This window comes from Aptenodytes patagonicus, chromosome 18 (genome assembly GCF_965638725.1).
Source record: "Aptenodytes patagonicus chromosome 18, bAptPat1.pri.cur, whole genome shotgun sequence".
Taxonomy (NCBI): Eukaryota; Metazoa; Chordata; class Aves; order Sphenisciformes; family Spheniscidae; genus Aptenodytes; species Aptenodytes patagonicus.
Genome location: NC_134966.1, coordinates 7,289,296 through 7,312,289, shown reverse-complemented (window position 1 = coordinate 7,312,289; position 22,994 = coordinate 7,289,296). Strand labels below are relative to the sequence as shown.

The 22,994-nt window shown below is 42.2% G+C and overlaps 1 protein-coding gene across 4 annotated transcripts in view; it reads right to left on the bottom strand.

The window, feature by feature from the left end:
* Positions 1–22,994, bottom strand: part of GPR107 (G protein-coupled receptor 107) — a 40,860-nt gene that overhangs the window by 17,452 nt on the left and 414 nt on the right. For 2 of the 4 annotated variants that reach the window (XM_076355783.1, XM_076355785.1), the window contains exons 2-14: positions 18,417–18,542; positions 17,545–17,595; positions 17,218–17,342; positions 16,362–16,528; positions 14,534–14,568; positions 14,266–14,322; positions 13,290–13,400; positions 11,635–11,768; positions 10,597–10,672; positions 4,993–5,066; positions 4,285–4,402; positions 3,146–3,276; positions 1,211–1,254 (exon numbers count right to left, since the gene is read on the bottom strand). In XM_076355783.1, coding sequence (XP_076211898.1) covers positions 1,211–1,254; positions 3,146–3,276; positions 4,285–4,402; positions 4,993–5,066; positions 10,597–10,672; positions 11,635–11,768; positions 13,290–13,400; positions 14,266–14,322; positions 14,534–14,568; positions 16,362–16,528; positions 17,218–17,342; positions 17,545–17,595; positions 18,417–18,542 — 1,249 coding nt within the window. The remainder of the gene's footprint in view (positions 1–1,210; positions 1,255–3,145; positions 3,277–4,284; positions 4,403–4,992; positions 5,067–10,596; positions 10,673–11,634; positions 11,769–13,289; positions 13,401–14,265; positions 14,323–14,533; positions 14,569–16,361; positions 16,529–17,217; positions 17,343–17,544; positions 17,596–18,416; positions 18,543–22,994) is intronic. The other 2 variants (XM_076355784.1, XM_076355786.1) reach the window with 1 other exon arrangement.

Genomic DNA, 22,994 nt, shown 5'->3' with positions numbered 1-22,994 from the left:
TGAACACACTAATGAGAAAGCTACCAATAACATTCATGTTAAGTTATCAACACTAACCTCTTTTATATTGCTTTCTATTAGAAATTAGTATTTTCCCCCTTTTAGGGGTGGGGGGGTGGTTGTTCATTTTTGGTTTTGTTTGTTGGTTGTTTTTTTCTTTTTAACTTTGAAACTCAAAAAAAATGCTGAGCTCACCTTCATTATTGTTTCATTTTAAACAGATGGCAAGAAAAGACCTAATCTGTGGTCTGCACAGAGCTGAGTTCAGTACCCAGCCTTATACTGCACCTACTAGACTACAGAGGCCATCTGCACTGAAATGCAAGCATCTCAGTGGAAGCCAAGAAATGGCTGGAAGAAGTATCCAGACCTAGGAGGCTATCTCCAGAACGGAGAGACAAGAGTTAAGGGATAAGACTGGGTTGAAAGGATGCTGCCAACAAAGGACCTTCTACAAATGAAGTTTCAAGAAGAGTAAGCCATCAAATGACAGAATATTGAAAGGGCTGCCTGCTTCTAAGGAAGCCAGCGCTACGCTCCGTAGTTTGCATCTGCAGCCAACTGAGGAACTAATTCAGAAGAAGTGAGCGGATAAGGCAGGAAAAGCACACGCTACAGAAGCCATATTTGGGTTGGCTTTCCATCCATCATCTCATTTTCTCTGCTACAATAAACATAACTTGACTTTACACAAGCAGTCCTTTAAACTGCTGTACAAACATGGACAAGTCAAGAACTGTGTTACATTGAATGCCAATTTATGTCTTGTTTCATAGTGAGGTTTGTTTCCCCTATTCTGGCAGGAACAGATTTCTGCAGAAACTTAAATAAGGGGTCTATTTTGGCTAATAGTCAGCAATTCCGAAATTTATTTCTAATTCTGCTCTGAACACTCGAGTCTGAGAAAAGGAGGCAAATCTGTCAAGATGATTTGCTCTAAATGTCATGTCTGGCTCGAGCACTGAGAACTGTGCAAGTACCACAGAATGAGTTCCACGTATGAGTTCTGGTAGTCAAAGCAATACATGAAAGAGGTCATTTTCCAAAAGTTATTCCCACAAGCTGACTGAGGAAAAGCAGCAGTATGACGATAACATAGTGTAGATTTGTAGTTTTAGTTTACATATTTTAAATCAGCATCATGTGTTTGAAATTCTAGCATTCTTATGGCATGTAGCATAAAACAGAAAAAAAATTACAGATTACTTGCCTTTCCCATCTGTTGCTGAAGCCTCCTGTAAATGTCTTATTGACCTGAAAAATAAAAATAAAAAAAGAGTGGATTAGCTGTAATTTTTGCACTCCCTTTTCACTGCAGCCCTCTAGAACACTGACAAGTTGTTAGCTCTTTATGGCTGGGGTACGCTCGTAAATTAACCATGCTTAGCACTGCATATATTTCACCCCCAGCTCGGGCAGTTAGTTCAAGTATCTGTATCTCCTTGTGATTAAGAAAGCCGATTGCCAAAGCCTACTTCAGCCTACAGAAAGCTTTGTGAGAGGGAGGGAGCAGAGAGAGGAACTAGGGCATTTTCCAGCATAATGCTTTCCACTTGTACAATTAAGCTGAGCTACTATTCAGAGTACTGCCAAGCATTCGGCATCTTACTGCTCTTTTAAGCTCTTTTCATTTAAATAGTTGATTACAGCTTAGATGTCTACATAGGCAACTTATGTAACAGAATCTACCCTGCAGGAATGTAAATTCAAGGGCCAAGTCTTAGTCACCTTGCTCACATGAGTCATCCCACCAGCTGCAGTGACACTATCCAGATGAAAAAGGGGTAGGATTTTATGTCCTGGGCTTCACTGCCAGTTTATGTTGGTGTCATGACAATGCAGGAACACTGGGTGTACCCTATAAACAGTTACAGGACAGCTCACCCAAATGCATTTGTTCTTCAGATACAGTTCCTTTATGGAAAGCAAGTTTTGTACCTGCATATCACTGGGTAGGACATACGGATTCTAGCATTAGGTAGTAAGAGCTGCGACTGTAAAAGTCACCTTTATCATAGGAAATCAGAGTCTCTCTACAATTAAGGTTAATATTCCTGCAGTTTTATTTACCATACCCAAATGCTCTCAACTTCAGAGGAGCTGCAGCATTTTGACTGGAGTGGGGGAAGGGACAAGTGGGTAGTGCAAATTTCTTGGAAGACGTTTCCCAGCCTTGGCAGAAGGGAAGACTGTGTAGGGTTTTGCCCTTACACAAAGGACAGTTGGGAAGGTAAGGACAGCTGAAACCCACCCTCACAAGTCAAGCTGAAGCTTACTCCCATCTACTGAGCAATATGTATGTGTGTCTTTACACGCACATATGCATTATGAAACAGTTCTCTGAAACACTCAAGAGTTACACACTCTAGAGTGATGACATATTTACTAGACAGACATTTATATTCACTCTGCATTTCAGAAAAAAATACTGGAGATATTGGAGAAAAAGAAGAATATTCTGTGTTTACTAAACAAGGAGCCAGAAGTTCCTTCATATCCTCCTTTAAATCCAGCTGTTTATCCAATTAAGACTAAAATTAATTTAGAAGATAAATGTTCTGACTAACTGGCAAGAAGCAACAATATTGTTTATCTGAATTATCTGTGTTTTGGTCGAGTTTTATATAACCAACATTATTCCTTGCCAAGTAGAGTGGAAGAAAAGGCAGGGAAATGCTCCCTGTGGGATTATTTCTTCTAAACAGTCAAGGAAAAAATGCAACTATTCTGCTTGAAGGCAGCACTGATCTTAGACAGCACTACTGTTTTAGAATTTAACAGCCTAGTTTTCAACCTCAGTCAGTAAAGCAAAACCCCGTTTCTCAATGTAAAAGAGTGAGCACTTCTGCAAAATTCCAAGTTTCAAAAGCACCTATAGTCTGCACTGTGCTGGCCACACTTAAATCGCCACCCACTTTACCTTATCCCCACTTTAACATCCCCCAAACAAGTATCTTCCACAACACAAGATTGAAGTGTTAAGACTGATACAGTTTAAAAAAAAAAGTTAACACTTGACTCCAAAGGACCGACTTTTTTTGCTTTGGCAGTATCTTTAGCTCTAACTAGCAGTCAATACTCATTAGTTCAGAAACAGCTCAAGCCATCAGGGCTCAGAAACCACACAACACATACAGTGACTCACCATACCACTGGAAACAGGATAGCTCCACAACATAGCAAGTCTACCAGGAAGAGGATTTCTTTCCACAGTCCATATTCAGTTGTCCCCTCTTCTGTTGACTCTATGATAATGTATGCCACATTTGCCAGTACCTACAGGACAAAACATGCTTAATGGTTTCAGAAGCTTTCCAAGGAGATACCATATGTTGGCTGCCAATTCAGCAAAAGCTGTCCCACAGTTGCCGAAACAGCCCGTTCAGTAACATCAATAATTCTTCTGCAGCTCTATGTCAAGAAAGTCACACATTCAGCAGCATCTACACAGGATTTACAGAAATAAAACTTATCGGAACTTATTTCTGCTGACATTCAGAAAGTAGTCCTTTTTGTTATATACTATGCTGACTCTACTGTATCAGTAGAGATAAAAAGAGCAAAATCTACTTATAAAAATACAGAAACAGGACTCTGCATACGCACAGATAGCAAACAGTCTAGACACATTATTCTAAATTAAGCCAGTAATTCAAACTGGTCATTGACCACATTTTGTACTCCATACCTGAGTTCTATAAAAGCCTCAAACACTAATTAGATACTTCTGATTTTTCAGCTTGGTAAGGGATTCCATCTGGAAAGGCAGAAAAGCTGTTCTATCTACAAAGAGAAGTGCTGCCCTCCTATTTACTTCAGTTCCTGGAGTAGGAGACAAGCACTGATCACTTTGAATGCACTGGAAAAGTTTCCCTCAGACCCAATGGACCTACAAGTCTCGGTTTTCCCCTTTTTTTTTTTCTTAAGCCCATTCAGCAAGCATTTCAGAAGTGACAACTTTCATTTAATTTCTCTGCTTAGTACTTTAGTACTGTTTTGCAGCCCAAGTTTTGCCCCAGAACGAATATACCTACCCTATAGCTAGTTGTTCATTTGCTGACGCTATTTGATCACCACTGTCTCACACTCAATATAGGGAGAAAAGTGGGGAAAATTACAGAAGTAACTTCTGGCCCAGGAAATTCCAGCTCAACTGAAACTGTAACCAATAGGCTTATACAAGCAGTAGCTACGCGGTATTTTGTGAAGGATTCACAGCCTTTTACAGTTTCCACAAGCAGCTCTCCCACAAGATAGTAAGTATTGACACAGCTCAGTCCTCACCTGAAGTGGGATGACAATCATGAAAATTTTTTTGTCTTTATCTGACAGGATGTGTTTAATAAAAGCCCAGCCTGTGCCAATAAGGGCAATAGTGATGAACAGAAGAGCACCCTTCAGTCTGAAAGAGAAACAGATACTGCAGTGAGAGACTTGATTTTATCACGCTTCCTCTTCTGCCCAGGTTCTCTCCTACAGTCAGTAAAGCCACAAACCCAAACAAATGCCTTGCTATTCATAATTTTGGCAAGTGCTTATCCTACAACAGTGAAGCAGATGTACTTGCTTACAACTGTGTACCACATAGCAATATTACACTTCATTCACAATTGTCAATATATGCAATCTTTTCCTGGGGGAGTCATCCATTCACCATCGTGAACAGGAGAAAACACTGGCAGCTGTACCCTCTTACCATTCACACCAAGAGCAAATTAGATACTTGAATATTAGTATGAACAAAGAAAAGCAAAGCATTTCTTCTCCTTTTACTCCTCCCCCCAGATAAGTACCAATTCTCTGCAGCTGCCCTCTATAAGTAGAGCCTTCCCCTTCACAGAGGGCTGATTGTTGTCTTGTCATTCAGACCACAGTATCAAAGAATCAGCAATTTTCCAGTTTGCTCAGGAGGGAGGGAGGGAGGGGGGCAGCCCCACAGGGAATTCAGTTTCATTGTTTGAATCTACCACATCAATCTTCTGACATACTTACAGGTGAGTGATGTAATAAACAACAGCCCATCCTTCAATAGGAAATCCCTGAGAAGAAATGTAGTGATAGTCGATCTGGAAGCAGAAAATACAGTACATTACTTTACAAGCAGCTCATCAGCACCCCACCCATGTCTATAAAATAGGTCTGCTTGACAGCCACTTCAAGTCTAATTTTCCAGTCTGTGTGTACAAACTCAGCTCTGTTACATCTTACAGAATACTTCCTCCCAATGTGTTCTAGTTTTGTTTAGCAACAATAAAGTCATTTCATAGAATCATAGAATAGTTTGGGCTGGAAGGAACCTTTAAAGGCCATCTAGTCCAACCCCCCTGCACTGAGCAGGGACATCTTCAATTTGCTCAGAGCCCCGTCCAACCTGACCTTGAATGTTTCCAGGGATGGGGTATCTATCACCTCTGGGCAACCTGTGCCAGTGCTTCACCACCCTCAGCATAAAAAACTTCTTCCTTATATCTAGTCTAAATCTCCCCTCTTTTAGTTTAAAACCATTACCCCTTGTCCTGTCGCAACAGGCCCTGCTAAAAAGTTTGCTGCCATCTTTCTTATAAGCCCCCTTTAAGTATTAAAAAGCTGCAATAAGGTCTCCCCGAAGCCTTCTCCTCTCCAGGCTGAACAACCCCAACTCTCTCAGCCTTTCTTCATAGGAGAGGTGTTCCATCCCCCTAATCATTTTCATGGCCCTCCTCTGGACCCGCTCCAACAGGTCCACATCTTTCTTGGGCTGAGGGCTCTAGAGCTGGACGCAGTACTCCAGGTGGGGTCTCACCAAAGCAGAGTAGAGGGGCAGAATCCCCTCCCTCGACCTGCTGGCCACGCTGCTTTTGATGCAGCCCAGGATACAATTGGCCTTCTGGGCTGCGAGCGCACATTGCTGGCTCATGTGCAGCTTTTCATCCACCAGTACCCCCAAGTCCTTCTTGGCAGGGCTGCTCTCAATCCCTTCATCCCCCAGCCTGTAGTGATACCGGGGGTTGCCCTGACCCAAGTGCAGGACCCTGCACTTGGCCTTGTTGAACCTCATGAGGTTCACACAGGCCCACTTCTCGAGCTTGTCTAGGTCCCTCTGCATGGCATCTCGTCCCCTCAGGTGTGTCAACCACACACACTCAGCTTGGTGTCATCTGCAAACTTGCTGAGGGTGCACTCGATCCCACTGTCTATGTCACTGATGAACATGTTAAACAGTACTGGTCCCAATAGGGACCCCTGTGGGACACCACTCGTCACCAATCTCCATCTGGACATTGAGCCATTGACCACTACCCTCTGGATGCGACCATCTAACCAATTCCTCATCCACTGGACAGTCCACCCATCAAGTCCATATGTCTCCAATTTAGAGAGAAGGATGTTGTGGGGGACCGTGTCAAAGGCCTTACAGAGGTCCAGATAGACAACAGTAGCCTGTCTGTAGCCCTTCCCGTGTCCACTGATGTAGTCACTCCATCACAAAAGGCCACTAGGTTAGTCAGGCAGGACTTGCCCTTGGTGAAGCCATGCTGGCTGTCTCGAATCACCTCCCTGTCCTCCATGTGCCTTAGCATAGCTTCCAGGAGGATCTGTTCCATGATCTTCCCAGGCACAGAGGTGAGACTGACTGGCCTGTAGTTCCCTGGGTCTTCCTTTTTTCCCCCCTTTTTAAAAATGGGGGTTATGTTCCCTCTTTTCCAGTCAGTGGGAACTTCACTGGACTGCCACAACTTCTCAAATATGATGGATAGTGGCTTAGCAACTTCATCCACCAGTTCTCTCAGGACCTGCAGATGGATCTCATCAGGTCCCATGGACTTGTGCACTTGGTCTCAAACCTGATCTTCTCCTATAGTGGATGGCTCTTCATTCTCCCAGTCTCTGCCTTTGCGTTCTGCGACTTGGGCGGTGAGGCTTGAGCACCTGCCGGTGAAGACTGAGGCAAAAAAGTCACTGAGTACCTCAGCCTTCTCCATATCCCAGGTAATGAGGTCTCATTTTGTTCCAGAGAGGGCCCACATTTTCCCTTATCTTCCTTTTATCCCCAACATACCTATAGAAGCTTTCCTTGTTGCCCTTGATGTCCCTGGACAGATTTATTTCTATCATGGATTTAGCCTTCCTAACCTGATCCCTGGCTGCTCGGACCATTTCTCTGTATTCCTTCCAGGCTACCTGTCCTTGCTTCCACCCCCTGTAGGCTTCCTTTTTGTGTTTGGGTTTATCCAGGAGCTCCTTGTTCATCCATGCAGGCCTCCTGGCATTTTTGCCTGACTTCCTCTTTGTTGGGATGCATCACTCCTGAGCTTGGAGGAGGTGATCCTTAAATATTAACCAGCTTTCTTGGGGCCCTCTTCCCTTCACGGCTTTATCCCATGGTACTCTGCCAAGCAGATCCCTGGAGGCCAGAGTCTGCTCTCCTGCAGTCCAGGGTAGTGAGCTTGCTGTGCGCCCTCCTCAGTGCCCTAAGGATCTTGAACTCCACCATTTTGTGGTCACTGCAGCCAAGGCTGCCCTTGAGCTTCACATTCCCCACCAGCCCCTCCTTGTTGGTGAGAACAAGGTCCAGCATAGCACCTCTCCTCATTGGCTCCTCTATCACTTGGAGAAGGAAGTTATCATCGACACATTCCAGGAACCTCTTGGATTGCTTATGCCCTGCTGTGTTGTCCCTCCAACAGATATCGGGGTGGTTGAAGTGCCCCATGAAGACCAGGGCTTGTGAATGTGAGGCTGCTCCTATCTGTCTATAGAGGGTCTCATCCACTCTGACTTCCTGGTCAGGTGGCCTGTAGCAGACCCCCACTGTAATGTCACCTATCCCTGCCCTCCCTTTAATCCTGACCTATAAGCTCTCAGTTGGCTCCTCATCCATCCCCAGGCAGAGCTCCACACACTCCAGCTGGTCACTGATATAGAGGGTGACACCCCCTCCTTGTCTCCCCTGCCTGTCCTTCCTAAAGAGCCTGTATCCCTCCATCCCAACACTCCAATCACAGGAGCCATCCCACCACGTCTCCATGATGCCAATAAGATCGTAGCCCTGCAGGCGTGCGCACGTCTCTAACTCCTCTTGTTTATTTCCCATGCTAGGTGCGTTTGCATAGAAGCATTTAAGTTGGGCTCCCGATGAAGCTGTCTTACTGGCTGGAGTTCCTTTGTGCTGCTCTTCAGGTGTTCTCCTGCTGACCTGTGATCCTTCTCCAGGCTCTGGGCATCTATTGTGGGCACTGGCATCAAACTGGTAGGAGTGGGATGGATTGAGGTTCCCCTCCCCCGGCATCTCTAGTTTAAAGCCCTCTTCACCAGCTTGGCAAGCCTATGACCTAAGATGCTCTTCCCCTTCTCTGACAGATGGACCCCGTCAGCCCCTAGTTGACCAGGTTTCTCAAAGCGAGTCCCATGGTCTAAGTAGCCGAAGCCCTGGCTGTGGCATCAGTCCTGTAACCATTTGTTGACTTGTCAGATTTGACTGGCCCTTTCAAACCCCTTCCCTTTGACTGGGAGGATTGATGAAAAAACTACCTGTGCTTCCAAGTCCCTTACCGCCGCTCCCAGGGCTCTGTAGTCCTTCTTGGTAGTCCTCAGGCTGCTCCTGGCTGTATCACTGGTGCCCACGTGAAACAGCAGTGGATAATAAATAGTCAGTGGATCGTACGAAGCTTGGTAGTCTCTCGGTGATGTCCCCAATACAAGCCTCCGGTAAGCAGCCCACCTCTCTAGAGAGTGCATCCAGTTGGCAAATGGGCGCCTCTGTACCTCTCAGAAGAGACTCGCCTACTACTATCACCCATCGCCTTTTCTTAGTTGTGCTGGTTGTTATTTGGGAGGCAGATTGGGCTGCCTTACTCAGCTCCAGCGTCTCTCCTGATGTGATGGGTCTTTCCTCTTCAATCTGCAGAGCGGTGAAGCGGTTCTGCAAGGGCACCTCAGGCTTCGGGGGAAGTCTCTTCCTCCTGCTGGTCCCTACCCTTGCAACCGTCCATTCTTCTGCATTATTGGCCCCCCTCCCCCCCCCTTCTGTGTGTGCTGGTGGGGGAGTTTTTGGCTGTTTGGCCATGGGCTGTGGGTCTGCTGCAGACTGCGCTTGGAACCAGCTATCTAACTCCTTCTCCACCTTCCTGATGTTACGCAGCCTTCTCACCACCTCCTGCAGCTCAGCCACCTGCTGCAGGAGGTCTTCCACCTGGGCACACCTTTTGCAGGCAGGTCTGCTGCCTGTCCCTGCCCCAGGAGAGAGGTCTAGGCACGTCCTGCAGCCTGAGGTCTGTGCTGCAGCCTCTCCCTTCAGCAGCTCTGACTGGGTGGAGGCATGGGCCACCACTGGGGTAGATGGTGCAGACCCCCCAGCCAGAGCCGCAGCCTTTGTTCTCAGACAAGTGCCCGCCATTCTGCCTTGAGGGTCAGGTAGGATGAGCGCCCTTGACCTTTGCCATGATCACAGAATGGTGCCCGGTTGCTGGGTTATGCGTATTCCAAGTCTCCCACTCGGCCCGTGGAATGCCCCTCCTTTGAAGAAGCTCCTTCCCGTGCAAACTGCTGTGCCACACCCCAGCTGACGCACCACGCCCTGTTTGCCTGTCCTGGTCGCAGCGCTCCCCGGGGCTGCTGTTTGTGGGAGAGGCCGCCATTACTCCTGGCCTGCACATGCCTCGTCAGCCGCCCTCATGAGAGCTGCCGGCTCCCGGCAGGTCCCTGCGCTCCCCTGGGGTTCCCCGACTCAGGAAACCCCCCCTGTACACCACGATCCGCAGCGGGACGCGCCTGCACTGGAGCTGATCGCCTCTGCGAGGGATGATTGGTGGCGGTTACACCACATTTCCATTTGCTGTATTTCCTAAGTGTCAGTGGATATATCTCATACAATCTACATCCTTCCCACAGAGCTCCCACACTTAACTATAGTTAAACAACTGCATTTGTAACCTATTTATTCATTCATTGTTCAAGTTCAGTTGCATTGGGTGACTAGGGGCTTTCTAGTTTCACTTTCACTGGAAACCAGATTAAATTCATTAGACTCCAAAAAATGTTTGTAGCAGTTACCCTATCATGAACATGAAGGTGAAGGTCATAGCTGGCACAAGCATTGAAGGATTAAATGCTTACCATGACCTTTGTTTATGAGCTCTTTCCAGTGGAAAGGCAAAGTCAATACAATTCAGAGACTTTACATATTGAAAGTGTTAGACCTTATAATATTAGGTCTGCTACAGTACACCATACAAACATTTTACAAACATTCATCAAGGTTTCCATTTATTAACATTTTTGCAAGCCACGTAGCTGAAGCAGCACCATAGCTCAAGCTTTCAGGCCAGCCTCAGATGGCCAAAACATAAGAATTCATGGAACTCATTCAACCCTCATCTATGCTTGCCGCTTCACCACTTCAGGCCATGATCTCAATTGTATTTAAAGTCAGAATTTGCTGATGAAAACTGAACCACTTCCACCAAACAACTGCAGTTGAGTTTCAATGCTTCAATAGGAAAGACACTTCTCTCCCTCCCATTCTTCACCCCAAAGCCAATTTCTCTAACAGCATGCCCTGGATTCCATGTTTCTACTTCCTAGCTGAACAACTTATGGCAGAGACGTTATACATACCGCATGGAAGACTAAGGACAGAGATTTTGTGAAAGGGAGGGCTGCCATTAGCCAGTGAATCTTAAAGACATCATTTCTGGGAAGAAAAAAAAAAAAAAGAAGGAAGAGCATCAATTAAAAGCCAGCAGTAAAAATTTCAGTTCCCAAGGGTATTTCTTTAAAACCTATAAATGTCAAACAGTAACTCCCAGGCTGAGCTGACTATTAATGTAAAAGGACTCCCTGGAATGCTGCAGTCCAAGTTTTTGCAACATCCTGAACAACATTTCAACTACATGTTCTGCAACTCTGATTTCTAATACTTGGGTTAATTAAAAACAGTAATTCATAGGAACATCTTGCATATATAGATCATAACTGTTAGAAAATTTGCTAAACATAATTCAAACATGTATTACTCCACCCTCCGCCCCCAAGTCACTAGACCACACCACCAAGTGAACTCCAGACTACCAAATAATCTGATCACCAAGTGAACTTCAGACCAAGTCAGAGGTAAAGCCAAAGCGGAATCATAGGTGGTCCTGGCTTCTGTTGCTATGCTTTAACTACTAAGCAGCATGGTTTTCAGTTAGGAATTCCTACCACTTTCGACTATAATCAAAATGTTTATGGCTCTCCACTGCCATAAGCTGCCATTCCCCATACAAAAAAAAAGTTTGATCAAGTTTTTCTTGTTATTTAAAGTTATTTTCAAACAGCGCTCTCCTTTTGTCATCAACTACAGGAATTTCCTGTTTATTTGTTGCCACAATATATTTTAATGTGGCACTTATGTCACGCACTTCACACTACATGAAGAATTTCTTAACGTAAAACTTGATAACTTTAGAACAATAGTCTGCAACAGTGATACTGACAGAAGTAGCTGTTTTCAACTATAAACTGTAGGTATTAGGCACACAATATTGAGCCAGATTTGGAGTTTTAAGTGATTAAATCTGACTGTGAATTGGACATTATAAGAGGAGGAATAAAAAATAAAAGTCAAACAAGGTAGGCCCATACTTGTCACTGACACCAAACTAGTCTGCTCACCTGCGTTTACGAAGTATGTGGATCCATACAGTCCCAGACAGGAAGAAGAAGATAGCCATGGAAATGTAAAGTTTTGGCAGTGGGATCTCACCCGCTGAGAGGTAGCTTTCAGGATTCTTTTCCGTAATCTCTATCTGAATATTAAAGGTGTGTTATGTGTACAGTTGAAAAAAATATTTTATTAAAGCACTGAGTTAACAATTACAGTTCACAATCAAATTCACTCATTTAAAATTAGCTTTTCTGAAGTGGTGACTGTTTGAGACTCTTAAAGAAAAAAATAAAAGCAACTCTTCATCCTCAAGAATCTCAACACATTTTGCAAAATTACACCCACAACAATAATCTCCTTGAAAAGCAGAAAAGGACAGAGGTTCCTTCCAGTGCTTCAGTTATGCAACAAAATTCAGAAAGGCAAAGTAATTTTCCCAAAGAATAGTTGTTCGCTATACCGAACTTCAGAATTTGCCCACCTTTGGTTCAGAAACAGTATCTGCAACCTTGCATAAACAAGCAGGTTTTTTTAGCACAGTCCTGATTTTAGGCATGGAGAATGTCATACATAGCTGAAAAACTGACTCTTAGGATTACTACAGTGGCTTTCTTCACCTGTCAAGAGAAAGGAAGCACCCTGCTGCAAGCCTATTACCCTGTGACTGAGAAAACAGAAGCTTTATTTAACATCCTATTTATGCCCCTAAACAGCTTGGTTATATGAGCTAGGACTTCATTAAAATAATTCATCAAGACTAGTTTGCAGTACTAAAACTGTCCTGCATCTCTAAATACAACCAAGCAGGTTAGTTATCCAGGTTTTCTTCTCTTCCCTATTTCTTCAGTGGGTCAAAGCAACAAACAGCAATTCAAAATATGGTCTTCTAAACATACAACTTCAGAAGCAGATTTAAAGTAGTCTAGTCTGAGTTAAGGTAGGGCTGCTAAGTTTTATCACCTACATGTTCCCTTGCAGTAGCGTCAGCACAACCATGTAAAAAGCAGTTCAGGGGTCTGATCTGGCTGAGAGTTACCTCAGTCAATGAGAGGATTCATTACAGAAGAGCTCACTATACACCAGCATGGATGCCAGCATGAGCACGGGAAAGAGAAAGAAGGGAAAGCCTGAGCTGTGATAATGCACTCTGGCTCAAAAGAGCATAGGACCGAACCCTTGGATGTTAAAAGAAATAAGACATTTGCTATAACATATTGCCTTTAAGATGTGCGTCTAAACACTGTAAAAATGCATCTTTAATTAGGCCAGAAAAAGCAAAAACACTGAATTCAAATACCAACAATTTAGATTGCAGCAACAGCCTTAATATCTGCAATTGTGTAAAGAAAAAGTGATTTTTGAGCTCAGCAAAACATGAACAGCTGTTTTAGCTCCCATCTCGTTACAGCATCTAGTCACAACCCAGCCCACACACAGTCTTCGGATTTCCAGACATTTCTCCAAAACTAGTATTTTAATTCTTCTTACTGCAGTTGCTTCCTTCAGAAATGCCACTACAGAGATTAAATGCACAACTCTGAACCACTTCCCACCCCATATATACACTCATGTACAGTGTGTGCTTGGTGTACAAACTAGAATTGAAAGCTGTATATTTCAGTCTAAGTGAATGAGTTAATTATACTTTAGAAGCTATACTCACATCAAGACTAAATAGCTGCTGATCATTAGTCGGCCCATCCTTGCCAACACATTTATGGAAATATAGGCTGTAGAGACCTTCTTGGTTATCAGAGCTGATGTTAAAGAAAAACTGAAAATAAGGAATAGGAAAGTCAGCATTCTTCTCATTCACAACAGGGTTGCCCTGGTAAGAAGCCATCTCTACTGAAGCATGAAAAAAGTCAGTCATTTAGGGTCAGTTGGTTCCTTTCAGCAAGCATACTGTTCTGAGGATACCAACGTATCTGCAAGTTTCAACAGAATTCCAGATGCAAAATCATTGTACCTGTCTATAATTATGCACTCTGGTAATCCAAGACCTTTATCGAAGACCTTTAGGTATCAGTGTTTAGCTTAGTTCACCAAAGATAACAAGAAGTGTCGTATATTTAACATGGTGAAGCGTAAAATTTTGATCAAACTTGCCCTAAAGCATAAGCAGCTATTCTGTTCCTCCCCCAACTATACAAATTGTGATAGCTATGGAAGTGAGATTTGTGCCACATAACACATTTTAAAAATGCGTGATTGTTGGTTACTATAAAACAAACAAGAGAACCAGTGTGCTAAAACAAAGCATTAATCTGGTTTCATACAGAATATCTTCCCCTTAAGTGAATCATCAGTCAGGTCACAGCTATTTCTTGTTAGAAATCTGTATGCACTAGTTGCATCACGGTAAACGTTAACGTGCTGAGGCTCACAGACTAAGATATTTAGAAGAACTGCATCATACCAAAGACAGTTTAAAACAGATCCCACACCTTACGAAGAAAGAAATTTCCAGCACACGTTCTTAACAAGAGTCCACTCAAAAACTTACTGAGCCATCAGAGAGGCATCTATACCAAAGAAATGGGGACTACAGTAGGGAGCAACAGACTTACTTTTCACAAAGTAGTACAGTGAAGGAACTGTCTGCACACATTAAGACTAGACACTGACAGACATCCTACCTGAAATGAAAATGTTCCTCTGTCATTGTGAACAGGATGTTCTTGTTCTACTATGCTCTGGGAAAAGGAAAAGAGACTTTCAGATTTTTTTTAAGCAGGTAACTACCACATTTGGCTGCATCATCCAGACAATCAAAACTGCATTCTGTATATTTAACAGTGGAAGCTGAGACCAATAGAGAAATCATACCCTCCACTTTCTGGCTATGCTCATACTGGAATATTCCCCCAAGTTCTTTCTGAAAGAGAACAGCAGATAGTTTCTTACCTGGGGGGATGTTGTACTTTGTTTGGACTTCTTATCTAGAGATAAAAGTATTAATGGTACATTTAGTGTATTTGCATTTAGACATCCTTATAGACTAGCACCTTTTACACATTGCCAATACTTTACTCAAATCTTCCTATACTTGTCTGCGTGACAGTTTCCTAGATAATCATTAACAGAGATTCTTTTCCAGTCCCTCTTTACCCTCCCAGTTGTCTTCCCACAATTAGCATTCATTCTGAATGCATCCTCAAATGCTAGGATAGGCTTCTCTACTATTACACCTTCTACAAAAGCCTACCCAGGAAATCTTTCCAATCCCTCCAATTTCAGTGCTGCAGGAGGCAGATGACCTATACCAGATGCAGGCTACAGCCTTGTTTCATACAGTCTACAGCTATCACTTTTAATGTCATGACTGAGTACTGTTAATCTCACTGACTAATCTTAATCTGGACGTGAATACATGGCCTGACAAACATATGGAAGTCCTAATTAGCCCTGGGGAAGGAAAAAGTTTTCAGCTCTCTACTGAGCAAGGCCCCAGTAAAAACACAAACAAACAAAAGCCAAAAGCATAGGTGACCTGCCAAGTCAGTATCTGTTCTTAACTTGAGAACCTTAAATTGACAGGAGACTTCAGTAGAGCACGTGTGTGTGTGTCAAGTTCACAGTTTCACTCCACTCCTGTAAGAAGCTTTTCAAACATAAGGTCATCCCATTCTACCAGGAAGCAAAAGTTCAAGACTTAAGCTTTGCTTTTGGCTCCCGCACCTCAGTACACTGTCAATGTGCATGCTACACATTTAACGCACAAAAAAGCGAAACTAGAGCTGTCAGATCAATTATCTTCAGTGCCATTCAGCTTTAGTTCTTGACTTGTTAGAACAGCTGTGCAAAATTTTCAACAATATCAAAGCTTGTGAACATGACAGGCCAAGACAGACTCAGACTGCTCAGCAGTCTGATCTGAAGTCTAAACTCTTCCAGGAAGGGATAACGTCAACTGTTTAGAGCTAATCCCATCAGAGCCGAGATAAAATTGTTTCGTCTGCTGGTTTGGAAGCCAGACAAAAATTTGTGCCTCCAAGAAAGGTTACTGGTATAGTTACTTCTCCATCCCCACAGCTTTTAAGTGACAGACTAGATTTCAACTCTTTAGATACATACATACAAACAAACTCATACAAACATTGGCTGGAAAGGATCTGTGAAGGTATTTAATCCAACTTCTGACTCAAAGCATGCCTAGTGTTAATACTACATCACATTGGCCCTAGCTTTGTTTAGTCAAGTGTTTAAAACCTCAAAGGATGGCGGTTCTACAACTTCCACAAATGATCTGCTACAGTGCTGGAATACCTTCCTAGGAAAGTCTTATTTTCCCTCCTAACATCCAATCTGAGACACCCAAGACTTAATAAGGGGGGACAGCCACCGGTTGCATTGTGTGCCACTACTAAAAATAGCTTGGCATCATTGTTCTTCTAACCTTCCTTCAACTAGTTGTTGGTGGCTATCAAATTCCCCCTTAGCCTTCTTTTTGCCAGACGAAAGACAACCAAGTACCTCAACCCCTCCTCATAGGTACTGTAGGTCTCCAACAGTCACGTTAGGTCTCTGCTGGATCAACAGAACTGGTTAACAGAAATCACTGAGCAGGAGAGACTCCAGCCCAAAAGGTAGCTCTACGCACAGGTTTACATAAGACCATGCATCAAGTTCTAGCCCAAGGGGACCCCAGAATGAGACCACAACACACTGCTGGATGCACATGAACGAGGAACTAGTAGTGAGAGCACATATAGGTCAGGTTTAGCAGGCTTACCTTTGCTGTCTGTATTTTGGTTGGTCTTCGTAGGATTTTTACCAGAATCACTGCTCTGTTCTGGAGTTTTTAGCAGCTTGGTACTTAAGGCAGTAACATTTTCCTCAGACATGAATGAAATTTTAGGTAACAAAGAAGCAGCTTCTGCAGAGAACCGTACTTTCACACTAAATAAACAAAGAAGTTTTATACAAAATGGAAGCAAATCAACATTCATAAAGAGGCTATCTGTCATAGCCTACATATACCCAATAAAGGAAAATCAACTTGTCTTGACTTGTTTGTTTTTTACCGCAGAGAACAGGCAAGAACCAGATCATGACTTACAGCAGCCTGGCATTGAACTGATCACTGTGGGAGAAGTCACACTATATGTTTACATCAAATACATGAGCAGCTGAAGAAAAATAAGTTTATTCAGTTTTGGTAACCAGGGTCTCATTAGAAATTATGTTTCCACACAAACAGTTACAGTTGTTCTTGCAAAAGAAAGCAACGCAGCCTTGAAGATACTTCCATAAAATAGGTAACTCAAGACAAATAATAAAACAGCATACTCAGTGCAAGAGCTGCAAAAGTGACCCAAGACTTCAAGTTCATGCCTTCAGCACAATGAAGGTATGATTCTTTTGCCCTATGTCCCCTTATCCCTGCAACATACAGCAAGAATTCTTGGACCATTTTATACTGCAGATTTTTTTCTTTCACTCTCACCTCCCTTCAACTCTCATGTAACCCTTTAAAAAATAAACTACACACACAGCAGCTTTCCAAGCCCTTAAAGAAATTTCACAAGTTTTACGTTAGCTTCAACTAGAGAAACAACTTTAAAATGTAGTGTACACTATTTACTCACACTTCAGTTTTGAAGTCCAGAAGTAAGATTACAACAGAGACATCTTGCTCTGGTTTCCTTTTCAAGATACAGTAATCCACTTCTTCATCCTGGTAGTATAAGCAAAACATCTTTGAAGTACCCTCCTGTTTATAAGAAATGGGACATGTTCCCCCTCAGGTAGAGGTTACCATTCTTAGTCCAGCAAGTTGTAAAACTGAATTTCCTTAACAACCTGCCCATGTCTAAAGGCTCTTTTTTTTTCATTCCAGGAATGGTTGGAAGAAATAAGGTAGACTACGAGATGTCCCCAGCTTAGAAAAGCAAGTTCACATCTCTTACTCTTACCAGGTAAGTGGAGAACCCATCATTCCTTGTTCGATCCAAACTGAATCCCACCTATGAGACAATTGAGAAGAATCTGTCAGATTAAAACAGCTCAGGTTCCCCTCGTATCAGAAGCCAAAGCACCACTGAAAGTCAAAGATACTGCTCTCTAAATAAATTAATCTACGTTTAAGGCAGAACCCATTTTTCTCATTACCTAATTAGACAGAAAAAAATTATTCAAATCTGATAAGCTTGCTGCTTCATCCATATCCACCAAGAATAAAATATATACTGATTCAAATCCAAACTAATCTAGAGTACCTTCTGTCCCTGAACTCAACTTATTTCAGTATTTTTCTAGATGTTTTTGCTCGAGGAAAACTTTTAATACTTTTAGTAATAAAGAGGTCAAACTGTGCAGAAGAGTAAGAAGATAGGTCTGTTTTCTACCCTAGTATTTCAGTCTCTCTATTAAAATCACTAATATAATGTGCTATATAACATGTAACGTTAAAAAAATAAGACAGTCACTGTTTTGGAAACCTACTGATATAATGATTACAAGATACATTGCAACGCAACAGGACAACAATGTGAAAATCTCACATCAGAGGACTGCTTAGGAAACCTATGTTCAATATAGACGGTTATAGACGTGCGCATTGAGTTCAGCAGAGGATCCAGTAAGTTAAAGTCTATCCTTAAAGCAGAATGGATAGTGCTCAAGGATAAATCTCACAATATACATATCCCCATAAATGGCTCACAGTGGGGAGGAAAGCCAACACCACCACCAGTTAGGATCTGACACCTCAAACAAGTTAAGGCACCCAGTGCAAGGGCAATTTCACAGGAAGCTTAATACAGTCACTGGATTCAAAGTAATTTACCGATAAGCTACTCTTGTCATCAGAGCCCACAGGTGGCTTCAATGAAAGGTTGCTGACATTGACTTTCATGAAACCATCCTTGAAGAAGCCAAAGGTATTCAGGTGCACTTTCTGCCTCACATCATCCTGTAAGAAAGGAAAGTAAGTTTACAAATCACATACACAGTCATCCACAGCAGCAAAGAGGAAGCAAGGTGACAGAGATTGACTTAAGTATTCATGCAAAACATCTACCTGATCATACCAAGAGCAAATTTCTTTAGGATACCTTCACATGTAACCAATTATTTCACTGGAATCAACCAATTCTTCTAATAACCTTAACAGCAAGAACTTTAAATAACTGTGTCTTTGCTAATTACCTGGCTACATTAGTGAGAAATATGCAAGAAAAAAGTCTGGAAGAAATTAAACATCTGGCATCACTGATTAAACAACATATTGCTACCAAAACCAAGAGACTGTAGACAAATCAAGACAACTACTGTTTGAATGCTAGTTACTGTCATAGCAACAGACTGAAGAGGAATTAGTTGACTGTAGTGATCTTACCTAACTGAGAGCTGGGTTTTGGCCAAGTGTTTAACAAGTATCACAGTGTATTGTCATCCCATCAGATCTTCTATGTTAGGCAGGGTCAATGTTTGGACAATCAAACATCTAACACACTGGAAAACTGTGTGTATGGTGTAGGTGAGAAAGTGTCTTATGTAGTCCCATTCCTCCAAATGATTTTTAGCAAGGCCTTGTGTCTTATAAGTAGGATGAATAGCGAAAACTGGATATGTGTGTTCAAACAGAGTTACTTGGGTTAGTTTCTCTAACAGGAAAATTCCAATCCCCTCTTCTGCTCCCAGTCTTAGTTGCAGAATAATTTACTTCCTCTCACTCTGGCACGGAAACTGTAGAAATTGATCCCTTTCCGTGCCTTGCTCAGCTGACAGAGGTTCAAGTACAGTGAGGTTTTTTTTTTAAATAAGGAGGTCATGAAGGATTCACATGAAAAGTAGTAAACATTACACACAGTTGCCACATCAGATGAGGAAAGGTCATATCCCTGTTACTTTGCATTCATAAATCAATAAATAGGTATGCAGTTGGACCCTCAAAACTACTGAATCATTCATTGGAAGAAAAGCAGAAACAGAGCAACAAAAATTAAAAAGCAAGTTTAAAATGTGATTTAAAGCACTTTAGCTGTCACTAAAAATAAGAAAACTGTTTCTGTCTCCTGTCTTCTAGGAAAAGATAATCAGATTGCAGAATACTCTAAGGAAAGAAGTCAGCTGCTAAGGGCAAACAAACCATTCTGGACAAGGTACTGGAAGACTGCACTAGGAATTGTAAACGTACAGTAAATTCTCTTCCTTTCCCTCTGGTATTAATTTCAACATCTCTGCATAAAACATTGCTGATGCATAAATATTACTCACTCTAATAGCAGGACGCTAATCCTGACACAGCTAACCTGTAATCTAGCTGTAATAAGACCGCCCTAATAGAATCAAGTTAACCTGGCAAATAACCAGATGGTTCCCTTAATGCTCAGAAGAGGAAAAAAAGTTAGTGACACATGGCTCACGGCAGATGCTTTATTCAACAGAGTATTATAGCTGTGTTGTCTTCGGGTTCTAGGTCACTTAATGTGCTTGAAATGAGCCCATCTGGTTCCTTTAACACTGCTTTCAACATAATTTCCCAGTCAGAATAGAAGATTAATACTAGCTCTTTACATGGCACAACATATTTAACCACATCTGGACAGATAAGCATTTGTCTGGGTGATTAGATAGAGGGGAAGATGAGGGGGGAATACAGCGTCATCCAGCACAAGGTGTTTTGCACCTTGTAAACACGACCAGAGACAGCTGCTGAATTCAGAATACTTGCAAAAGCTATTCAGTTCAGTTTAAGCTTATTTACTCTGCCAGTTTACTAATATGCTCCCCACCAACAAAAGATGATTACCATACAACACAGACACACACTTTCCTCCCCGGTTTTATCTCAGCTTTGAGTGCTTAGAGTTTACAGATTTAGTTCACAAATCCTTCAGCTTTACATGATCACATACACACTGTCACCAGTTGCCACCAAGCAACAGCACACCCTCCAAGAGCACCTACTGCTCTACATATTGACAGCTTAAAGATACTGGCTTACCAATAATTGTCTCACCTCTCACAGGAGGTATAACAGGTTGGAAGAATCTGGCTTTTATTTATAATCACCCAACTGCTGACCTCAGAATTATTCAATTGTAAGTTTACAACAAAGGTGTGAACCCATACAAGTGAATAATTAAGCATCTGAGTTGTTAGCATACACATTATTTTAATTTACATAGGATGCATTTAACAGTTAAATCTGCCCCTTTGAGAAGAGATGATCTGGGACTCATCACTAACAGGTTACGGACAAACCAATACCGTAAGTTCTCAGCTTATTTCCATGAAAATCTTCCCCGCTCCTTCAGGATAAAAATTGATCCTGCAACATTTGAATAAGACTACAGGAAAGTGGTATCCAAGATCCTGTAGCCCAGAATGGGCACAAAAATATCCTTTAATATTTTACCCAAAATCTAATTGGGATCATGCTATCAGTACAGTGAAAGTTTCATCAGAGAGTGCTTACCCTTACATGGAAGGAATTTTATTATCTGCGTGAGACTAATAGCAAGACTTATAATTTGCGTAAGACTAAATGAATTATTGTGAAAGGTATTTTCAACTTGAGCAATTGAAGCCTGAGACCTACCAACATTAAAAGGCCACAGGTATTTACAACCACTGAAAAATAACATCTTCCAAATAATAATTCAACGTGAAACTGCAATATCTTGACAGCATCATAAAATAGGACAGGTCTTACCTCCCTTTTGGAGGCCAGTTAATTGGAAAGATAACTCACTTTCATCAGAAACTAACACCACAGCTGCTACACAGTGTTGTCAGTTGGATGGTTCCTCTTGAAACCAGTACATTCAGCTATTTGCTAGCAATAAACTTAACTGCATGCCTGACAAAGGCCTCATTTAGACCAACTTCCTCATTCTCTGAGACAGTTTGCCATTGCATTATGCAAAACATAAGGCTTCAATATTATAGCATTCAACCGTTAAGGCAACAAAAATCTTATTTTTGGTCAAGAGAAACACTCCAACTACCAGCTACCTCTGGAAGCCTCTGAAAATTGTTTCCATCAGTCTTCTATAACGTAAATTTTTGTAGGTTTGATTGTTTGTTTTTAAACATATCTCAAACTAATGAAGCTGGTAACAACTGCTACTAAGGAAGAGAGTCCCCTTTGTCAAGATTAGTCTAACAGTAAGATTCAAACAAATCATTTTTCTAACTCAGAAGAAATAAGTCATTTTGTATGCTTTTACAAACATAAAAGAAGTTGTTTTTAGAACAGGAAACCGCTCAGACCGTGGCTTGCTTTTCTGAGAACAAAAAAAGCTTCACCTTAGCATGCTAATTACAAAGATACCAGAATGAGGCTATTCTAACTTAAGCAATAACAGCTTGTTTGAGGAAACCTAATATCAAACACTCACACAAAGCTGTGGCCTTTAGCTTGGCACAGCGTCAAAGCACACTTGCAAGGAAGGAGCCAGTGGCAAGAACACTAGAAGGGAGATTTCATTGTGAAAGGGTACAGTTGTTGGAGCCCCATGTTTACATAAACGCTGTAAAGCAGCGGATGAGGTAGAAAGGGAGAGACTGTGCTCTAACAATAAAGTTCATGCTTGTACAGGAGGTGGACAAAGGCATTAACACACTTCTACTTTCCACAGTGCTTGGTAGGTCAGCATTGCAACTCACACAAAATACCTACAGAACTAAAACCATACCCCACTTTGAGCGTAAAAATCAGCAACCACAACTTAGTAATTGATCCAGGCAGTTAAGAGACACCCTAGTAGGAACTAGAAGCCGTAATGTCTGCTGCTGAGAACATCTGCTTGAGGCCAGTTTGAAAGTTTTCTATCTAAGGGAAAAGTATCACCCCAGGAGAAATTCTTCCAGCACTCAACTGCTGGTCACAAATTCCTCAAAACAATAATGTAACCAGCACAAACCTCCTAATTTATTGCTTCAGAGAAAAGTTTACTTTTCCTGAAGCAGAACAATATTCATGTGACACATGAAGACAACTACACATTAGACAACTACATAGTCTGGAAAATTCCCTACAAATAAGTCATGAACGTTCCCCTGGCACTCACTGTATCCCAAAGACTGAAGGGAAGCTCCTGCACAGTTTTGGCACTCTCCCTAAACTGCTACAAGAACACAGCAATGTTGGTCCTAGTCATATATCACCTCATTAACTTCTTCCAACGTTTCTATTGGCAAAATATTGCACGTTGTTGACAAGAACAAAATTAACAACCTCACTTTGAGGATTTACAGAGCGCTTCATGAACTATACAGAAGCCCTTAAAAAGCATCACCCCAAATGCACAGTTCCTCTATCACATAACCGGTGCACAGCTTTTAACAGGATATGAAACATTTTCAACCTTCAAACCATCGTAGTTCTGAGGCCCCTTCACACACCTTCCCCATG